Source organism: Hermetia illucens, chromosome 4 (genome assembly GCF_905115235.1).
Source record: "Hermetia illucens chromosome 4, iHerIll2.2.curated.20191125, whole genome shotgun sequence".
Taxonomy (NCBI): Eukaryota; Metazoa; Arthropoda; class Insecta; order Diptera; family Stratiomyidae; genus Hermetia; species Hermetia illucens.
The window spans coordinates 152,865,201-152,881,386 of NC_051852.1; the positions used below are offsets into that span (position 1 = coordinate 152,865,201).

The 16,186-nt window shown below is 40.0% G+C and overlaps 1 protein-coding gene and 1 long non-coding RNA gene across 5 annotated transcripts in view; one reads left to right on the forward strand and one right to left on the reverse strand.

Annotated features, from left to right (window-relative positions):
• Positions 1-3,498: 3,498 nt before the first annotated feature.
• Positions 3,499-8,079, forward strand: LOC119655593. Its single transcript, XR_005249925.1, has 2 exons — positions 3,499-7,280; positions 7,535-8,079. It is a non-coding gene; the product is annotated as an uncharacterized LOC119655593 (long non-coding RNA).
• Positions 8,080-14,133: 6,054 nt separating this feature from the next.
• LOC119654866 (centrosomin) overlaps positions 14,134-16,186 on the reverse strand; it is a 125,261-nt gene continuing 123,208 nt past the window's right edge. For all 4 annotated transcript variants that reach the window (XM_038060455.1, XM_038060459.1, XM_038060456.1 and 1 more), the window contains one exon: positions 14,134-15,275. In XM_038060455.1, the coding sequence (XP_037916383.1) occupies positions 14,935-15,275 (341 nt within the window). In that variant the 3' untranslated portion in view covers positions 14,134-14,934. The remainder of the gene's footprint in view (positions 15,276-16,186) is intronic.

Sequence of the window (16,186 nt, forward strand, 5' to 3'; positions counted from 1 at the left end):
AATCGATAAAAAGTGATTGCTTCACGATTTCGTATGACACCAAGTAGTTTCGGACTTAGGATCCCTCAATCAATTCTCAAACAAAAAATAGCAATAATTAGACTTTTTTCCTCTTTCAAACTATAAACTTAAAAAATTTACTCTCCCCTGTACCATAGCGACTTGGAATTTGCAAGTTACATAGATATTCATTCGCTCTTTGCAAGCTAATGCAAGTCTTTCGTCCTTAATGATTGAGAGTAAAAATAAGACCAAATCGTAAGATTCGATTCTGAAAATATAGCCAGAAATCGTCGCCTGAACTGTGCTATCTTATGATGCAGGAGATTTCGTTGCTTTAGCCGTCTTAGGCGCACTGCTTCAAATGGAAATAGTGGAGCAAACTCTTAGGTTTCAAAAAATCAAGCCAACTTTTTTTTTCGAAATATGTCTCCTTTTTATGCTTACAACGGCGGAACATCACAAGGACAAATACAATCATCCATGACGAACTGGCAACGACGAGGTCGAGAGGCTGACGCTTAACTAGCTCGGCCACTGCAACGTTTTTCAAAAACCTAATTTGTAGGATCTCCTCCTAACAGGCAAGAATACATTTCTTTTCATTAAATTAGGACCACTATAAAGCTCTTTTTGAGGGACTTTAACTTTTGCATGTACCGATATTTCGGCAGCCAGATAGTCCTTTCTTCGATGCTTATTTAGATTAGAATTTATTTGATCCTTTTAAACTTGCACTAATTAACATTGTGTAACAATTAAGTTGTAAGCCTTTTATGAAAATATCTGAAATGTTTTGTGCCTTAGGTTTTCCTTGAAAGTTTTGGCAAAACTTCTAAAATTGTAAATTTTCGTTTAAGAATTGAGGGATTCCTAAGTCCGCCATCCACTTAATGGCGGACCGAACCATTTGGAAAGCAACATGCTTTCGCGGCTGTGGTCCACGGAACCCCTAAAATCGTGTTATCTTTACCGATTATCTCAAAATCATGACCTACTAGACATTTGATACAAAGTGGTCCCGAATTCATTGTCATTCTTTTGCTTTAGCGATTACAGGTAAGTACAATCCATAATTATGACAATCTCAAAGTCTTGTTTACAACAGCTTCGGAAAAGTATTACATTTTTCGAAGTTTTAACCGAGACGAAATCAATATCACAGTCGTTATAAACTACATAATGCATTCCAAATTATGGAGCATAGCCGCCTGCTACATTGAACTTACATGCAAACTATCAACCGTCCTTTCCACTACCGCAAGACGAAATCAAAGTCTTATGCGGTATATTTAAGGGACCAGACCAATGTACCTATTCTCAATAGCTAAACAACTAGCATATGGTTGTTAAGTTCATAAAATAGTTACAATACTATAATTCCGAATTACACAGTGCACAGTAACACTGCTTTCGTCCTCATCGTGAACATTTATAGTCTCATCATAACTACCTCTTCGGAATAAGTTTTCTATTGAGGATATAAAACGAGACGATATCAACGTTTTGTAATATATAACCGCGTAATGTTCATAATTTATGTGGCATAATCGACCAAATACATAACGACTTAGATGCGTTTTCTAAACGATATCTGCAGTTCGAGGTAAAGCAGAAGCATATGTCCAGCAGGGAAGCGATTCCACAAAACCATATTCAATTCTGAGAATTTTGGGAGTTGGCCGATATATCAATAAATAAAAAAAATCATTTACCAGAAATGTAATAAGTTATGAAAGTCTAGAAGCTATGATTGTAGTGTTTGTATATCTTGAAAGGAATAAGATGATATCGCTAGGTCACATTTGGTTCAAATCAAGAGAGGATGGTCCGATGCATATAAACTGATTGAAAAAAAAATGGAAACAAATAACGGTGGCCAGGGCAGGAGTACAACATATTTCTTGGGGGAATTTTCGTAACTGAGGGGCCAACACCAACGAGATGTAGACCGCGTTTTTTTTTTCATCGTTATGAAAACCTGACAATCAGTTTCAGTTAAGAGGGATACATCACTAATATACTCTGAGTCGTGTTAACATAATAGTAAGAATTTTTAACTTGTAGTTCGTGCATTTTCTTTAGTCTGGTTTGCTTTTCTCACTCACTTTCCTATTCCTGTGTCACTTTCTCGTTGCAACCAGATCACACCAAAGTCGACAATAACTGAGCTCGTGTGTAACTCCATTTTTGCGTTTGAGCCTTACAATGTGATTATGGACCTGTTTATATTAAGGCTAATTGCAATCGTTCATAAGCCTCAACTAGGCGGGCTTTACACGCATACTCTGGTATAATTTTCGCAATTAGCCTGTCAAATCGAGTTAAGCACACTTTTTTCACGCCTTTTAATATCAGACAGCCCTTCGCGACTTCAGCGGCGTTCTGACTGGCCTGGCGATCCGTAGGTAGCAATGAAATATTCAAATTTCATTCAAAAGAATTTGTAATTTCCCTAATTGATATTGTCACGGGAGATTTTATTTAATTCGATGAGGAAGGGACGTCCAATCCTGCCGTTTACTTCTTTGTGGAATGGAGAACATCAGTTTCATTTCCATCACACTCAATACTGTGATTAGTTTACAGCACGAGGGAAGCACAAAGCCCGCAAACATTCATGACGAATAGGGGTTCGAACTCGAGGCATTGAAATCACGAGGCTTGCGTTCAACCAACTCGACCATCGCACCAGAATATAGCGTTGATGTATTTTCCAAGTATTATGAACGATTTAAGGACTTCGCACCATTAATACGCGGACATCAAATATACATGGGAAGGATTTTTAAAAAAGTACTCTTTATTATATTTCATTTGTAAAAGTATTTTATTCTTCTATATACTCTCTTGCCAAGGCAATGCATTTTTTCCTCCGAATTGAGTTTTTGAATCCGGTTCTCATACAATTTCTTTGGACGTGCTTGAAGCCACTGGCGCGTTGTCGTCAAATCGCTCTCCTCTAAGCGCTTCTCTAAGTGCTGCGAGACAAGTTCGGACTGTATGGATGATGCTCTAAGGTTTCCCAGTCAAAGGGGTCCGATTTTTGATTCGGTGAGTTGGTTACGTTGTCATGAAGAAGATTCACGCTTTTGACGTGTTTTACTTTCTTTTTTCGCCGTAATGCCTTTTTCGCAGCATCCAGTATTTTACAGTAATACTGTGCATAACTAGTGCGCCGAGCATGTAGAGAATCGAGATGAATAACACTTTTCCAATATGAGCTTACGCTTCGATGTTTTCCAGTCCTTATTTATTTCTCGGAGATTTGGGTTCTTAGCAAAAAAACTGCGAACTCTTTGCCGTGTTCGAGAGAAAAATCCTGCGAAGAATTTTAGGCCCCCTACATGAGGATGGACGATTCCGTAGCCTACATAACGACGAAATCTATGAGTGATACAACGACCATCTGGTTGTGGATAAAATCCAGCTGCGGTCGGCAGGTCTTTTAATCCGCATGGATGAGGATGATCCAGCTCGGAAAGTCTATAAGGGCAATATCTGTGGTAGAAAAAGAAGACGAAGCAGGCCCTGCCTGAGATGGACCTCGGCACAAAACCGGGATGTCTGGAGTTCCTTATTAAGGCAAATGCCGGTTGTTGCGGCGTTGATGCTACTGATTCGTCCTTGGGCGGCGATCGTGGCTCAGTTTCTTGACTTTCTCACACTCTCCAGAGAATTTGACACGCAAATACTCGGGCCTCCCCGTTCGCGCAATTTCTCCAGAATTTCGGGCGGATGCACTACCTTCCTGACCAAAAATTTAATTGATTCTTTGCTCCACGGTCACGTGCACTTTTTTTTCGCTTATAATTTCCGTCGATACTTGGGATTCAAAAGAATTATAATCGCTCTCCCATTTTCAATAAAGGCACCGGCTACCTGCACATCAATTCTTTCCAAGTATAAGACCCCATCGAAATCTTAAAAAAAAATCAGCCAGAATGTATCAATCTCATATTTCCGATTTTCTGGTACGTGGAAGAAGTTCTGCCTAGTAACACATGAATTTAATTGGTAATTGTTCATTTAGCAGCGAGAAATGCAGCTTCTTGTTAGTACTCAGTAGACGATCCATAATTACGTACCGTCTGTTTTCTCCTAACGAGAACTATCGAACTCCGAATTTGATGTGCCAATAATTCCCTCGAATAGCCAGGGCCTTAGAAGTTCGTCTACCGTTTTCTTTCCACTTGCGGCCACATATAGCACCCTCAGTGCGATCGGAATATCGTCTTTAAAGATGGTTCCAGTCTACTATTAATTATTTAATTTTTTTTCTTGATAGCACCACGATTTCTCAACGTAAAAGTTTAACTAATTTATTTCGTCTATGTGCGCTGCATCCTTGACTGGTGTTCGTTTCGTTCTTGTGTGTAACTGATTCGAAATTTCTCATTCCTTCAGACTATTCACACACACAGACTATTTTTATTTTAAGGCATGCAGTCCTTTTTTACATGCTAAGCTACAATACATTCTATTATTCTACCTAGCAAAGCCGTAAGTTCTCTCAATACCTTGAAAAATTGTTACAGTAGAACTAAAATAGATACAAAGCTCAAATTAAGCCAGAAATGATCTTGGCGTTGTAGGCTGGCGTAAAATCCTGCTGAAAGCAACAAACATTACCCTCGAAGAATCTTTCATTTAGCATTTAGAGGCTCAACTACGATATCTAACATCTGTTCTTACACTGCTGAGTTGAGGTCTTGATATCGGTTTCACAAAAATGAATATCCGTCACGCCGTGGTAGGAAACTCCCCACCCTACCATCATTAAAGAAGGGTGTGGTACTAACTTTGAATGCGTGGTGCTCAACGTTTAGCCCCTCTCTCGGCCGATCTTCGATGTCATCTGCTTCTCTGTACCGTTGCGTTCTTACAATGCCTTCTGATTCCGGGGTCCTTATACACAAATTTGGTAGAAAATATGAAGTTATCCTGAAACGTAGAGAGAACTAGAAAGTTCCAGAGAAATGTGTGGCGGGATACAACGATGGCTCAAAAACAACACAGGGTTCTGGAGCCGGGGTCTACTTCTCGAATAATAACGGGAAGTGGGTTTTTCCTTTGGGACAATATGCTGCTGGTTTTGAAGCTGCGATCCTAAGGGCAGAACCTGGATGATCGACAAACTGTTGAAGGACAGAAGCATCCTAATCTGTAGCGATACCCACCAGTCGTTTGATCACCTCGAAAATCGTTAAGGAATGTAGAATGGGTAGCATCACATCCATTAACGGAAATACCGCGATACATAAACGAATTCAGGATATTCTTTTAGACGGGGGAGTCGAGCCACCACGGTCTGAGTGCTTAGAGGCTATGCTTCTCCCCCCACCATAAGCACACAAATTCTGGTCTTAATATCTACACCTAAACTGTTTTCTGGAATATACTCTACTATTAGCCGTTTGATTTGTTCATTATAACTAAGGTTTAGTCTTTTCGTTTGGTCTGTGATTTCCGTGAAAAGTACTCCCCATTATTTAGCTTCGTAATTTGAAGATTGCTTTATTCGCTGATTTATCAGTGACATATTTATGGTACGACGTGGTGGTGTCATCGTGCACACACATGCATTCGTGGAAGGATTCCTTTTTATTTCCAGTCAACTTTTATTGATGATTCAATCTTAATACTCGTGCTAATTTGAGTGGTCGTCACGTAGAGTACGAACGTGTTTCAGCGTATGTGATTTTCTGGACGTCGTCGCTCTAATCACTACTCACACTCAATTACTTCCTCGAACTACTTTTTCATACACACTTTGGTGTCGTGCAGTTCCCTTCGTGTTATCATAGTTCTTCAGAGCCTTCATGGTCTCTTGTGTTTTTTTCGTCAAATTAGAAAGGATATCAGATAAGCCGCTAACTTTCGCTTTTGAGTTGTCTTCGAAATTCAATGTTATCTTTTGCCGTATAACAACGGTATTAACCCTCGAATGTTGAAAAAGGTGATATATAGATATCGATGGTATACAAAGATGAAATTTAAGAACTCTATCTTATTTTAGATGTGTCGTCACCGTTTTGTTTGTAACTGACTCGGAATTTCTCATAAACACAAACCAATTTTCTCTTTCTGTTCATTCTCATCTATCCTACATATCTTTAAGTTTGCAGTCCTTTCTTATATGCTAGGCTTCAATAAATTCTATGATTCTTCCTTAATGCCATGAGGCTTATCCCGGGCTTTGGAATCTAGAAAAATCTATATATCTTAAAAGTTAAGTATCACAACAATGTAACAAATTTATATGCACGAGTACGTCTCAATTAAGTTCCGCGGAACTCAATAATAGTTCCTAAATGACTTTAAAATTCGGGACAAGATCAAACATTTTCTGCTTTTCAATATCTGGACAATCAATCATATTGATTCAGAACGCTGAAGTAGATACATACTTTTCAAACAAGTAAAACTTTACGTCCTTTGTGAACGTTAGGGGGAGATCCATTATGATTTCACTGGTCCACATTAAGGACAAGATTATTGGTTCTATGTGTTTGAACTTCACAAAATTCATCTGATTTGTGTAGAAGAAAAAAGGTAGAATACATTTTATTAAAAATATTAAGGATGGACTATCATGTCTCCTAAGGGACTTCGGTTCCACAGATGATATCTGCTTACTTTCTTATCGAGTCATAGATTTCAGATAAATAGTTGCAGATTTAGCAAAAATCCTTGAAAAAAGGTAAGACTGAAGATAAATCGCAATGCATTCAAGGAGTTCATTGCAGCATGTAGGATTTCGAAAGACGTTGGTTGATACACGTCAGACAGTGATGTGAGAACCTCATGACTTCACCCGTATGAGAAGCTTATAATCGAGAGGAAGTGATGATCCAAATCATGACCTGCTACTGAAAGGGAAGAGGCTTAAGGAATACATCACAATAAAAACAGAATTTAGAGCTCTAGTTATAATTAGATATCAATTTTAGTCCCACTCCGGAAGCCTTTAGGAACTCTACACTGCTATTGGGTGAAGTAGTTGGGACAGAGCAAATTAATCTATTTTGAATTTCTGTGCAATGTTTTGAAGTTGCATCGATTGTTAAGGTAGATACATGAACTTGACATGTTCTAACAAAAGAGGCTAAAAAGGAATAAAAAAACCTGACTTAGAATTTTGTATATTTATTGTGGTAAAAAAGAAAGTCATGAGAAATTTGACCATGAAGTTTATCAGTTCCCTGCATTTTCTGCAAGCGTCTGTACTTCAACAAGCTTCGCTCTAAGTGCTCTGAAAATTTCACAGCAAACAGCAGGTACGTATCTTCAAGTTTTTCGGGTGTTACACTTGTAAATTAGTAGTTTACCGTTCAAAAGAAAAAGGTCCTTTCTATCCAAGAGTATTAGTTTATTTTGAAGATGATTGTACTATTTTTGTTTGAGAGTACCAGGTTTCTTGTTTTCGAGATTGCTCGGAAAAGAATCGTATTTTTAGTCCTAGCTAACAACCGAAAAGGTGTTAAATCACGACATCGAAATTATTTATTTAAAAATTTATTTAATCCAATAGCATTGTGCGCCTTTATCAAGAGAATCATTTTGAATGCTCCACCGTAAATGGCTGATTCATTCCCTTAAGGCCTAATCTGGTTTAGAATCCTGGAAGTTGTGACTCTAATCCAGTCCCTTTGAAGTTTGCACATCAGAACTTAATCTGCTGCAATTAAAAATAAAGGGACGAGATAAAATCTAGTCTATCTTATGACGCCTAAACAATGTAACTAATTTGTGTAGATGATATCTAATAGACACAAATTTAAAATTGACCTAATTTTATATTATAATTCTCTGACGTACCATGTAACCATTATCGTGCATTCATTAAAAATGTTTTGCTAGCTTTGTTGAGGCAGAACTCGATTGAATGGACGAAGATTATTATTTATAACCTTTTCACGCTTTACTGTCATCTATTGTCTTTAATATTTGTCAGATAAGGGAAGGTCACAGAGTGATTATAACTTTTTTAATTTAATCTCTTCTGAAATTCATATTTTATTGTAATGATGTTGAAACGATGATATTTCCTTCAATAAAGTGAACAAAGAAAACAAATGAAATTGTTTTTAATTTATAAAACCCTCCCCCATATTTCCTTGATATCCGAATTTTCCTTTGCTAGGATAACAGTAAAATAAAAAAGAATATTGATCTTCGTTTGGAGCGGTCGAAGATTTGGATATATGGTAGGTAAAAATTAGACCTATGTACAGAATTAACTTGCAGAAATGGATTAATAGATGATATAAAACTGGAAATCCGATTGGAAAAAGACGCTTCTCGCCTGAATGACTCAAAAAAAAAAACAGTATTTTAATGAAGCAGCTTGGTGGCGGATTCTAGGTGTAATTACAATTGATGCTATTAATTTCGATGCATTCAATATGTGAGAAAAATATTTCTGCTCTAGATAGGTTTATTTAGCTGCTGAACAGAGACTAAAAGGAACAGTTCCGCAAGGAGACGGCACAATTGAGCAAGCTTCTTCTGCTTACATGCAATAATGGCGAAGATGGCTTCACTTGTTAGGAGAAACAGGCATTTCAACCAGGAAAGGTGAAACTCCGTATATTATACGATTAAAGATCGTGGCAAAGTGTACTTTCCAACTGATGCTATTCACCATCAAGACAAGGAAACCTGAATTCCATCTACCACGGCTGAATAAACAAAGATTGGTTCTTTCCTCTAATGTAAAGTATCTGGGTGTAATCCTGGATCCTAAGCTAAATTGGAGGTTGAACATAGAACTGAGGGTTAAGAAGGCCTGTATAGCCTTCTATACCTGCAAGAAATGGGGTCTCCGGCCGAGGATGGTTCTCTGGATGTACACCGCTGTAGTGCGTCCGACCCTAACGTACGGCTCTATTGTATGGTGGCAGCCTTTGAAGAAGAAATACAATAGAATCAAGCTTAATAGGATTCAAGAACTGTGCGTGCAGGTGCTACGGGGCCTCTGCAGTCCTGCCCGGCAGATGCAATGTACTCCTGCATCTCCTCCCCCTAGACCTCCACATCAAATATGTAGCAGGGTGCAGTGCCGTCAGACTACGTGAGTCCGGACGCTGGACAGCGAAGTCCTACGGCCACAGCAACATCCTAGATGAAATACCTCGGGAAATCTGGGCATCCCCCACGGACTATGTCACACGTAAGCTAAACTTCACGAGAAACTTTGCTGTGGACCTTCCAACCAGGGCAAAGTGGAAGACCGGCGGCATGTTGCAAGACAATGACAAGGTATTCTTTACGGACGGATCAAAGATGGTCTATGGAGTCGGTGCGGTAGTTTTCTCAAATACACACGATGTATCCAAGTCGTATGGTCTCCCCGGTTTCGCCAGTGTATTCCAAGCGGAAGTACTGGCGATATTGAAAGTCTGTCGATGGCTGGAGCGTGATTCGAGCCCCAAGCGTAACATAGCCATTCTGACCGACAGCCAAGCGGCCATCAAAGCCGTGTATTCAACGACGACATCTTCCCGGCTAGTGGGGCGGTGCAGAGACGCGCTCAACCATCTGGGCGGCACGCTCAAGATCACTCTCCCTTGGGTTCCCGGGCAAACATAGAGGGGAATGAGCGGGCTGACGGATTGGCCAGGCGAGGCTCTGCTCTTGCCAGTCCCTCGGCGAATACAGTCAGTGGCGGCTGTCGGAGGCCGAGTCTACTCGCACTACCTAGCAGCCGCGGGCCTGAGATGACGAAGGCTTACAAGCTGTGCCAAGTCAAGGAGAATTTGGCCCGCTTATAACATAGCCCGATCACGAGAGCTCCTGTGCCAGACGCGTGCAAATGCATTCAAGATTACGGCGGTCTGCACGGGGCACTGGCCCATAGGGGACCATGCCGCTAGGCTCGGCATATCCTACAACTCGCATTGCCGAAGCTGCGGAGAAGGAAGGGAATCCCTCATGCACTTTCTCTGCGATTGCCCAGCTCTGGCTAGAGTCAGGCCGCGGACACTGAGTAAACCATTCTTTGGGGACCTCAGAGAGATTTCTGGCAGCAGGGTCGGAGAGCTGCTTTCCTTCGTGAATGCTACGGGCTGGCTCTGAAGATCCGAGCCGGCTGGACTCTGCCTCCCTGCTCACATAACAACAATCACGGTCTTAACAGTTTGTGGCATCAAAACGGCGCGCCAAAGCGCCAATTGGGCTCCTCGGAGCGGCCACTGATACCTACCCGTACTTTCCATGTGATAAGTTGTTCGTTATCGTGAATGAGGAGCATATTATTAAGGAGGTCATCCCGTGTGTTGGATCTGAGGAATCGATTTTTTTTATCAATTGTATCTAGATATAGTGTAGAATATATGAGCAAAGTGATTTTTTGATATTTGGAGTCATTCGGAAATTACAGACTTAAACAGGTAAAATGTCACATGTCACATGCCGTAATAAAACGCGTATTTATCCGTCTGAATGACCGCTAAAATCACAAGAATTGAAACCAAGGTTTTACTTGTGTTTCTTCAAGAGACTTAAGGTTTATGACTAGATATAGCAGATTAATGATCAGTTCAGATTTGCATTCTTCACGAAACTGCATGTTGAAAATCTGCTGCCACCACTGCCCAAAATCTATCCAACGAAATTCTTTGAAATTTTCAGGACTTATTTAGAACATAATTCTACGGTCCGCAAACTACGATAATTGAGATTCATTCAGTAGTTTCGCTTTTATTTATTAAAGAAACCTTGAAAAAACGCCAAAATTCGCAAGAAAAGTTTAACAAGGCGCCAAAAATATAGCCTTCAATATTTTTTAATAATCTTAGTTTGCGGACTGTGATTAAGTCTGCTCGTTGAAATGCCGTTTACATTTTTAAGGTTTTGTGTGAAACAAAACCTTATTAGAATCGAGTCGATGCATGTCTGCCACAGCCGATTTATTCGGAAACGGCTGGACCGATTGTCACGGAACTTGGTTGGAGCATGTGATCTGTTGTTCCCTTTATATACAGCAAGTACCGCCATTTTGTGTTAAGTTTACAGGGGGCCTCCCCATACATGTGAATGGAGGGTGTAAAATTTTTTTTTATAAAATGTGGCCATGTGGAGTATCAAATGAAAGGGCTGAATCAGTACATTTCGAAACTGGTTCCTTATTTGATATTGGGTGAAACATAGGGGAGTAAGGGCTCAAAATAGAGCCCAAAAAAATTGTAGCGGGTCTCGTTCTCAGAACCTATCCAACCGAAAAATCTGAAAAAAAAACCAGTAGTGCATCTACGAAATCTAGGCCTCAAAATACATTCGGTTCCGATATCTCTACAAATAAAGTTAATAATAATAGATTTCCACATTTTAGAAAGTTACCCGGCAACCCCCCTTATGCTCATCCCAGAAGTACAAGATTCGGCACGCGTGTAATGGAGAACATAATGAACAATTTTTATACTCGAAGCGCGAGCTTGCGGTATTCTGACTTGTTTCTTTAAGGTAATCACAGCGCTTTCTAACGTGGCAGCAGAGAACACTTTTTCTGGAGACGGGTGCTATTGGGCTGAAAAAATACTACGCATGCTCATGTCAATAAATATATGGTGAAAAATTCGTATTTGTACCTTCATCCAGTTCTTCACCAAACATTTATAAAAAAAACGGGCTTCACACGGGATGAACCCCTTAACCTCCTTAACTTTGAAGATGCCTCAAATACATCAACGTCAGTGGAATCGATCTACTATCAATCGAACGGAAGTTTATTGACGTAAGATGTCTTAAGGACTGACCACAAAGGATGGCTTCTGGATAAAGTCTTTCCATGACCATTTGCGAACCATCTTGCTGAAGAAATCGGCAAGTTTGCGGAACATGGATTTGCAGATGATTCACGATTTAGTCCCCCCATAAGTTACCGGTAAGTTTAATCGCAGCGAATTGACGCTGCTCGTTGTTGGGCGCAGAAGCGAGAGCTTCAACCAATTCTCGGAAACCTTTGTTTGATTGGCTGCTTTGGGCCTGGGCTGGTCAAACTTTGTGAAAGTTGAGTCACTGTTTGCTTGACTGAAGATTTCCCAGTTGCCTTCCGGGTTTTGGCAGCTCCTCGTCTGGCAACCATCTCTTTATAAGCTGGACACCCACGGTAGCTTGCAGGGTGCCCAGTTTGGCCACAGTTGCAGCAGTGTGGAACTTCCGTCGTGGGTCTTGAGAATTCCCCACGTCGATGGCTCTTTGCCCATTTAATGCATCTGTGCACTTTTGAGCGATATGCCCAAAGTTTTGGCAGTTGTAATACTGCACTTCTTCCACTGATTTGACCTTTTCGAAGGATGAAGAATGTACTTCACCTTGACTAAGTTCTAAGCGGTAAAGGGGTTCTTGTAGTGGCACTAAGCCCTTCCTTTTTAATGAGCGAAAAAAAAATTGGCGTGGTCCCCTGTGGACTCTGCGAAAATGAGACTTCTTTCATCTCTCATATTTTTTATGGACGCCTTTAGGGATTTCAGTAGCTGTGGTAATCAATATTATATGCTGTAAATGGGGAAATTTTCTCCTTTTTGAGCTTTAACGCACTACTGGGCGGAATGGCGAAGTCGCTGCTTGACGTGGCTCGCGCAGTGGAGGATAGTCAGCCGGTAATTCCGTTGGTTTGGTTACGTTCCCGTTCATAGCGGGAAAAACTGTTGCCAGCATAGATTGCAGAGATTTCATTGTGTGCCTAAATTCGCTGATCGTTTTCATTAGCAACTCGATTATTCTCATGTTGCTGCAGCACATCATCGTACTTAGCTCGCATTTCGTCGAGCGCGCTGGCCTTTTTAGGCATTTGTTGCTGTCATTGTCATCGGATACCATTGATAACTCCGGTCCCACCCCATCCTCGGAAACGTCGTTAATACGCCGGGTATCGTTGATTGTTGTACGGCGCTTAGGGCCGCCTTTCTCATTAAAAATCTTTAAAAATAGTTTTCCAAGTTTATGATAGAAAATGAAACTTAATTTTGAAAATTGGTCGATACAGATTGCTTAAAACGTGGTTGACGAGTCACAACGCTCGGCGGCCATCTGGCAGCAATACAAATTTCGGCTCCTATTTATTAGTGTATTCCTTTCCTTTTAGTAAACTCCCAGAAAAAGGTTGAAATCCCATTTTTGGAGCAAAACCATTATGGAAAATTTTCAATATGCTTTTCGCACGGCAGGTGCGGTACGTTGCGCCATCGTGCTGGAATCAATAACTCTCCAAGGCATTTTTCCTCGATTAATTGTTGCAACAACTCGGTGATCATGGATTGGTATCCGTTACCATCATACGGGGTTATATGGCCTTCGCCATCTTCAAGAAAGATTGGTCTTATGATGTGTGTAGCACACAATACTTCCAACAGTGTTTTCAGTGTACTGCAAAGGTTCTTGATGTGCGATTCCAACATTTTCCGGGTCCGAAAACCAGCAATTTTGTTTATTTATCGCCCCGTTAAGACTGAAATGTGCCTCAGCACTCACGATGACTCTATTCCGAAAATATTGGTTATTTTGTACAAATTCAGGCATCTTCTTGCCATATTCCAGGCGGCATTTCAACATACCTTGATCGCTTAAAACAATACGATTCAAGACCGAAGTTCAAGTTGGACTGTTGCACTACCGTTGATGAGAGGTTGTAGCTGACCGGATGTGGGGTCACTTATAATGCTCCGTTCCTCTATAATTTTACTAACAACTTTATTCTTGGACAGCGTAATGAACCCGAAGTTAGTACCATCCATGGCGTGATGGAGATCCAGTTCGGGTGTACTTGTAAATAAATATGAGCGCCCCCTGCGAAGGTCAATTGTCTAAAATATTTAGAATTTCCCCTCATCAACCCTAGATATAAAAAGGGTGATCCCTCGTCAGCCCATGAATTTATTTGTTGCATCTCGTTGTTATCATATTAAGTTTCGTTGCTTTGTCCCAACTCCTGGGTCCCTTTGATTTGTTTCTATTAAGACATAGTTTTGGAAAAGTTTGATATTCTTACTCCTCGAATTTGGAAGTAGTAGGGGCGAGTAAATTAAAATTCCACACTGTATTCGAGGTACAGAGATTAATTAGAAATATTTGAGGAAGAAGAGGGTATAAAGGAATTGTTTAAGATGAAAATTTGAATGAAAAGAACAGTTCTTATCTCAATTAAAATCAAATCAGTATATTCTCTTTTCAAATAGTTAACACAATGAGAATTACATTTAACAATAATTCTAAAGAAAGAAATAAAAGCTGACAATAAAATAAAAAAAATGTTTGAGCATTCGGACCATCATTTAAAAGAAATACTAAAGAAATAGATGTAACTTAGGCAGATAAAACAAAATCATTTACATCCATCTTAGTCGTTATCGATACAGCAAAATTACAAAATGGCACAATAAATAAATACATCCATTTAGATCTAATCATTGAAAAATCATTTTTACATTCTTACATTGACGGGCCTCAAAGTCTTTTAGTTTTCTTAATTAAGAATTTGTTCGAAATCATTCTCACAATAAAATAAATAACATCTGCATCTGCCAAACAAAAATTTAGGATGTGATTGAAAATGAAGATTTTTTCACAATTGAGCATGGTCAAAGTGAGCCGGACGTTAATCTGATCCTGAGCAGGAAAAATGAAAGAAACTGAAATTATCAGCGAAATCTATACCAACTAAAGTAAAGTAAATTAAAAAGTTCATTCAATATGAATGGCACGAGTAATGTTTTCATAGTACATTTTAGTAAAAAAAATATGTGCATTTCTCTGCATTCCGTTTTGTTATGGTGTCCCTTCCGAGTCGTTAACTCCTTCGCTTAAGGTCCTGGTATTAATTACAGTTTTTGAGGTTCAGTGAAACGGATAAAACTTAAACATTCGCAGTCATGGTATTAGAAGATGATGAGTACGGAAGTAGTAAAAACGCAGGCAGAGAGAGAAACCGTTTTACTTTTGTGGGCTCTCCTTTTTGGGGGTTGCTAGTTCAGTTTCGATGTTTGTGCGAACACAGTTCAACACGTTTTGTGTTTTGAGAATTTGCAGCCGGATGCCATGCTCGATCTGTTCCTTACGCTGATTGGCCGCACGTAAGCTATTCCATGTATTCTCCAAGGCACGTTTTTGACGGATGACCTTTCGCCGCAATTCGGCATTCTCCTGATCCACTCTGGCGCAATCATGACCGGTCACGGAAACTGTTGTTTCTAGTGCAACGGTGCTACTGTTGCTGTTAGTTGCATCGATTTTAGTAGATTGAGCAGGGTTAGTGCTTGTTGTGCTGGACACGCCTGTGAAATTTAAGATTTTCGTTAATTTTCAAGAAAGTTAATTGTGGGTCTAGTGTTCATGCAAGTGATAGATTGCTGTATATGATATTTCTAGATTCATGAATTCAAAACCAGCTAAGAGTTCCATTCAGGGTAGACGCTGTCTTACTTCTGCGATGAGAGCAGCGTCGCCGGAAGCAAAGGTACCAAAAGGGAATTGGAAAATGAATGCCTTACTCACGAGCCAAAAGTGTGGGAGACAGTTGATTCCAAACTGCATTGAACCGCAGGGGTCCATTGTACTCGACGTGGAGGAACCGATTTCATATCAAATCAAACATTCGAAAGTATCGGTCCAAAAGTGCAGAAAAGCATTCAATTCAAAAAAGAATCAATCGAGAGGTGGAAAAATATAGAAGGCAATTGAACTGCAACCAACTTCAGACTGCTATAGTTTCCTAACTGTTCATGACAGCGCGCTTAAATTTTGCCTCATGACAGATAATTTTACTGTATACAAATGTGCGATTTGCGTTTAGTGAAAAGAAAAAAAATTCGTGATGGAATTCAAACGCGGTAGCGTGATTGCTTTATATTTGGCTGGAAATTCACAAGTAGCTATTGTTAGAGCCCTACAACACTTCAACGTTAATAAATCATTTGTATCTCGAACCATGGCTCGTTACAAAGATACTGGCAGCATTGCAAAACGCTATGGTGGGTTGGAAAAAATCAGCAACATCGTCAGAAATGGTTCGGAAAGTGAAGAAGCGAATTGAGCGAAATTCCCGTCGCAGTGGCAGAAAATGGCTGATGAGCTTAACATATCCGCTTGAAGTGTGAATATTGCAAAATGAGCTTAAACTGAAGCCTGAAGTTTCAAAAAACACACGATCTTACATCACAACAGAAAAAAGTAAGAGTGGAACGAG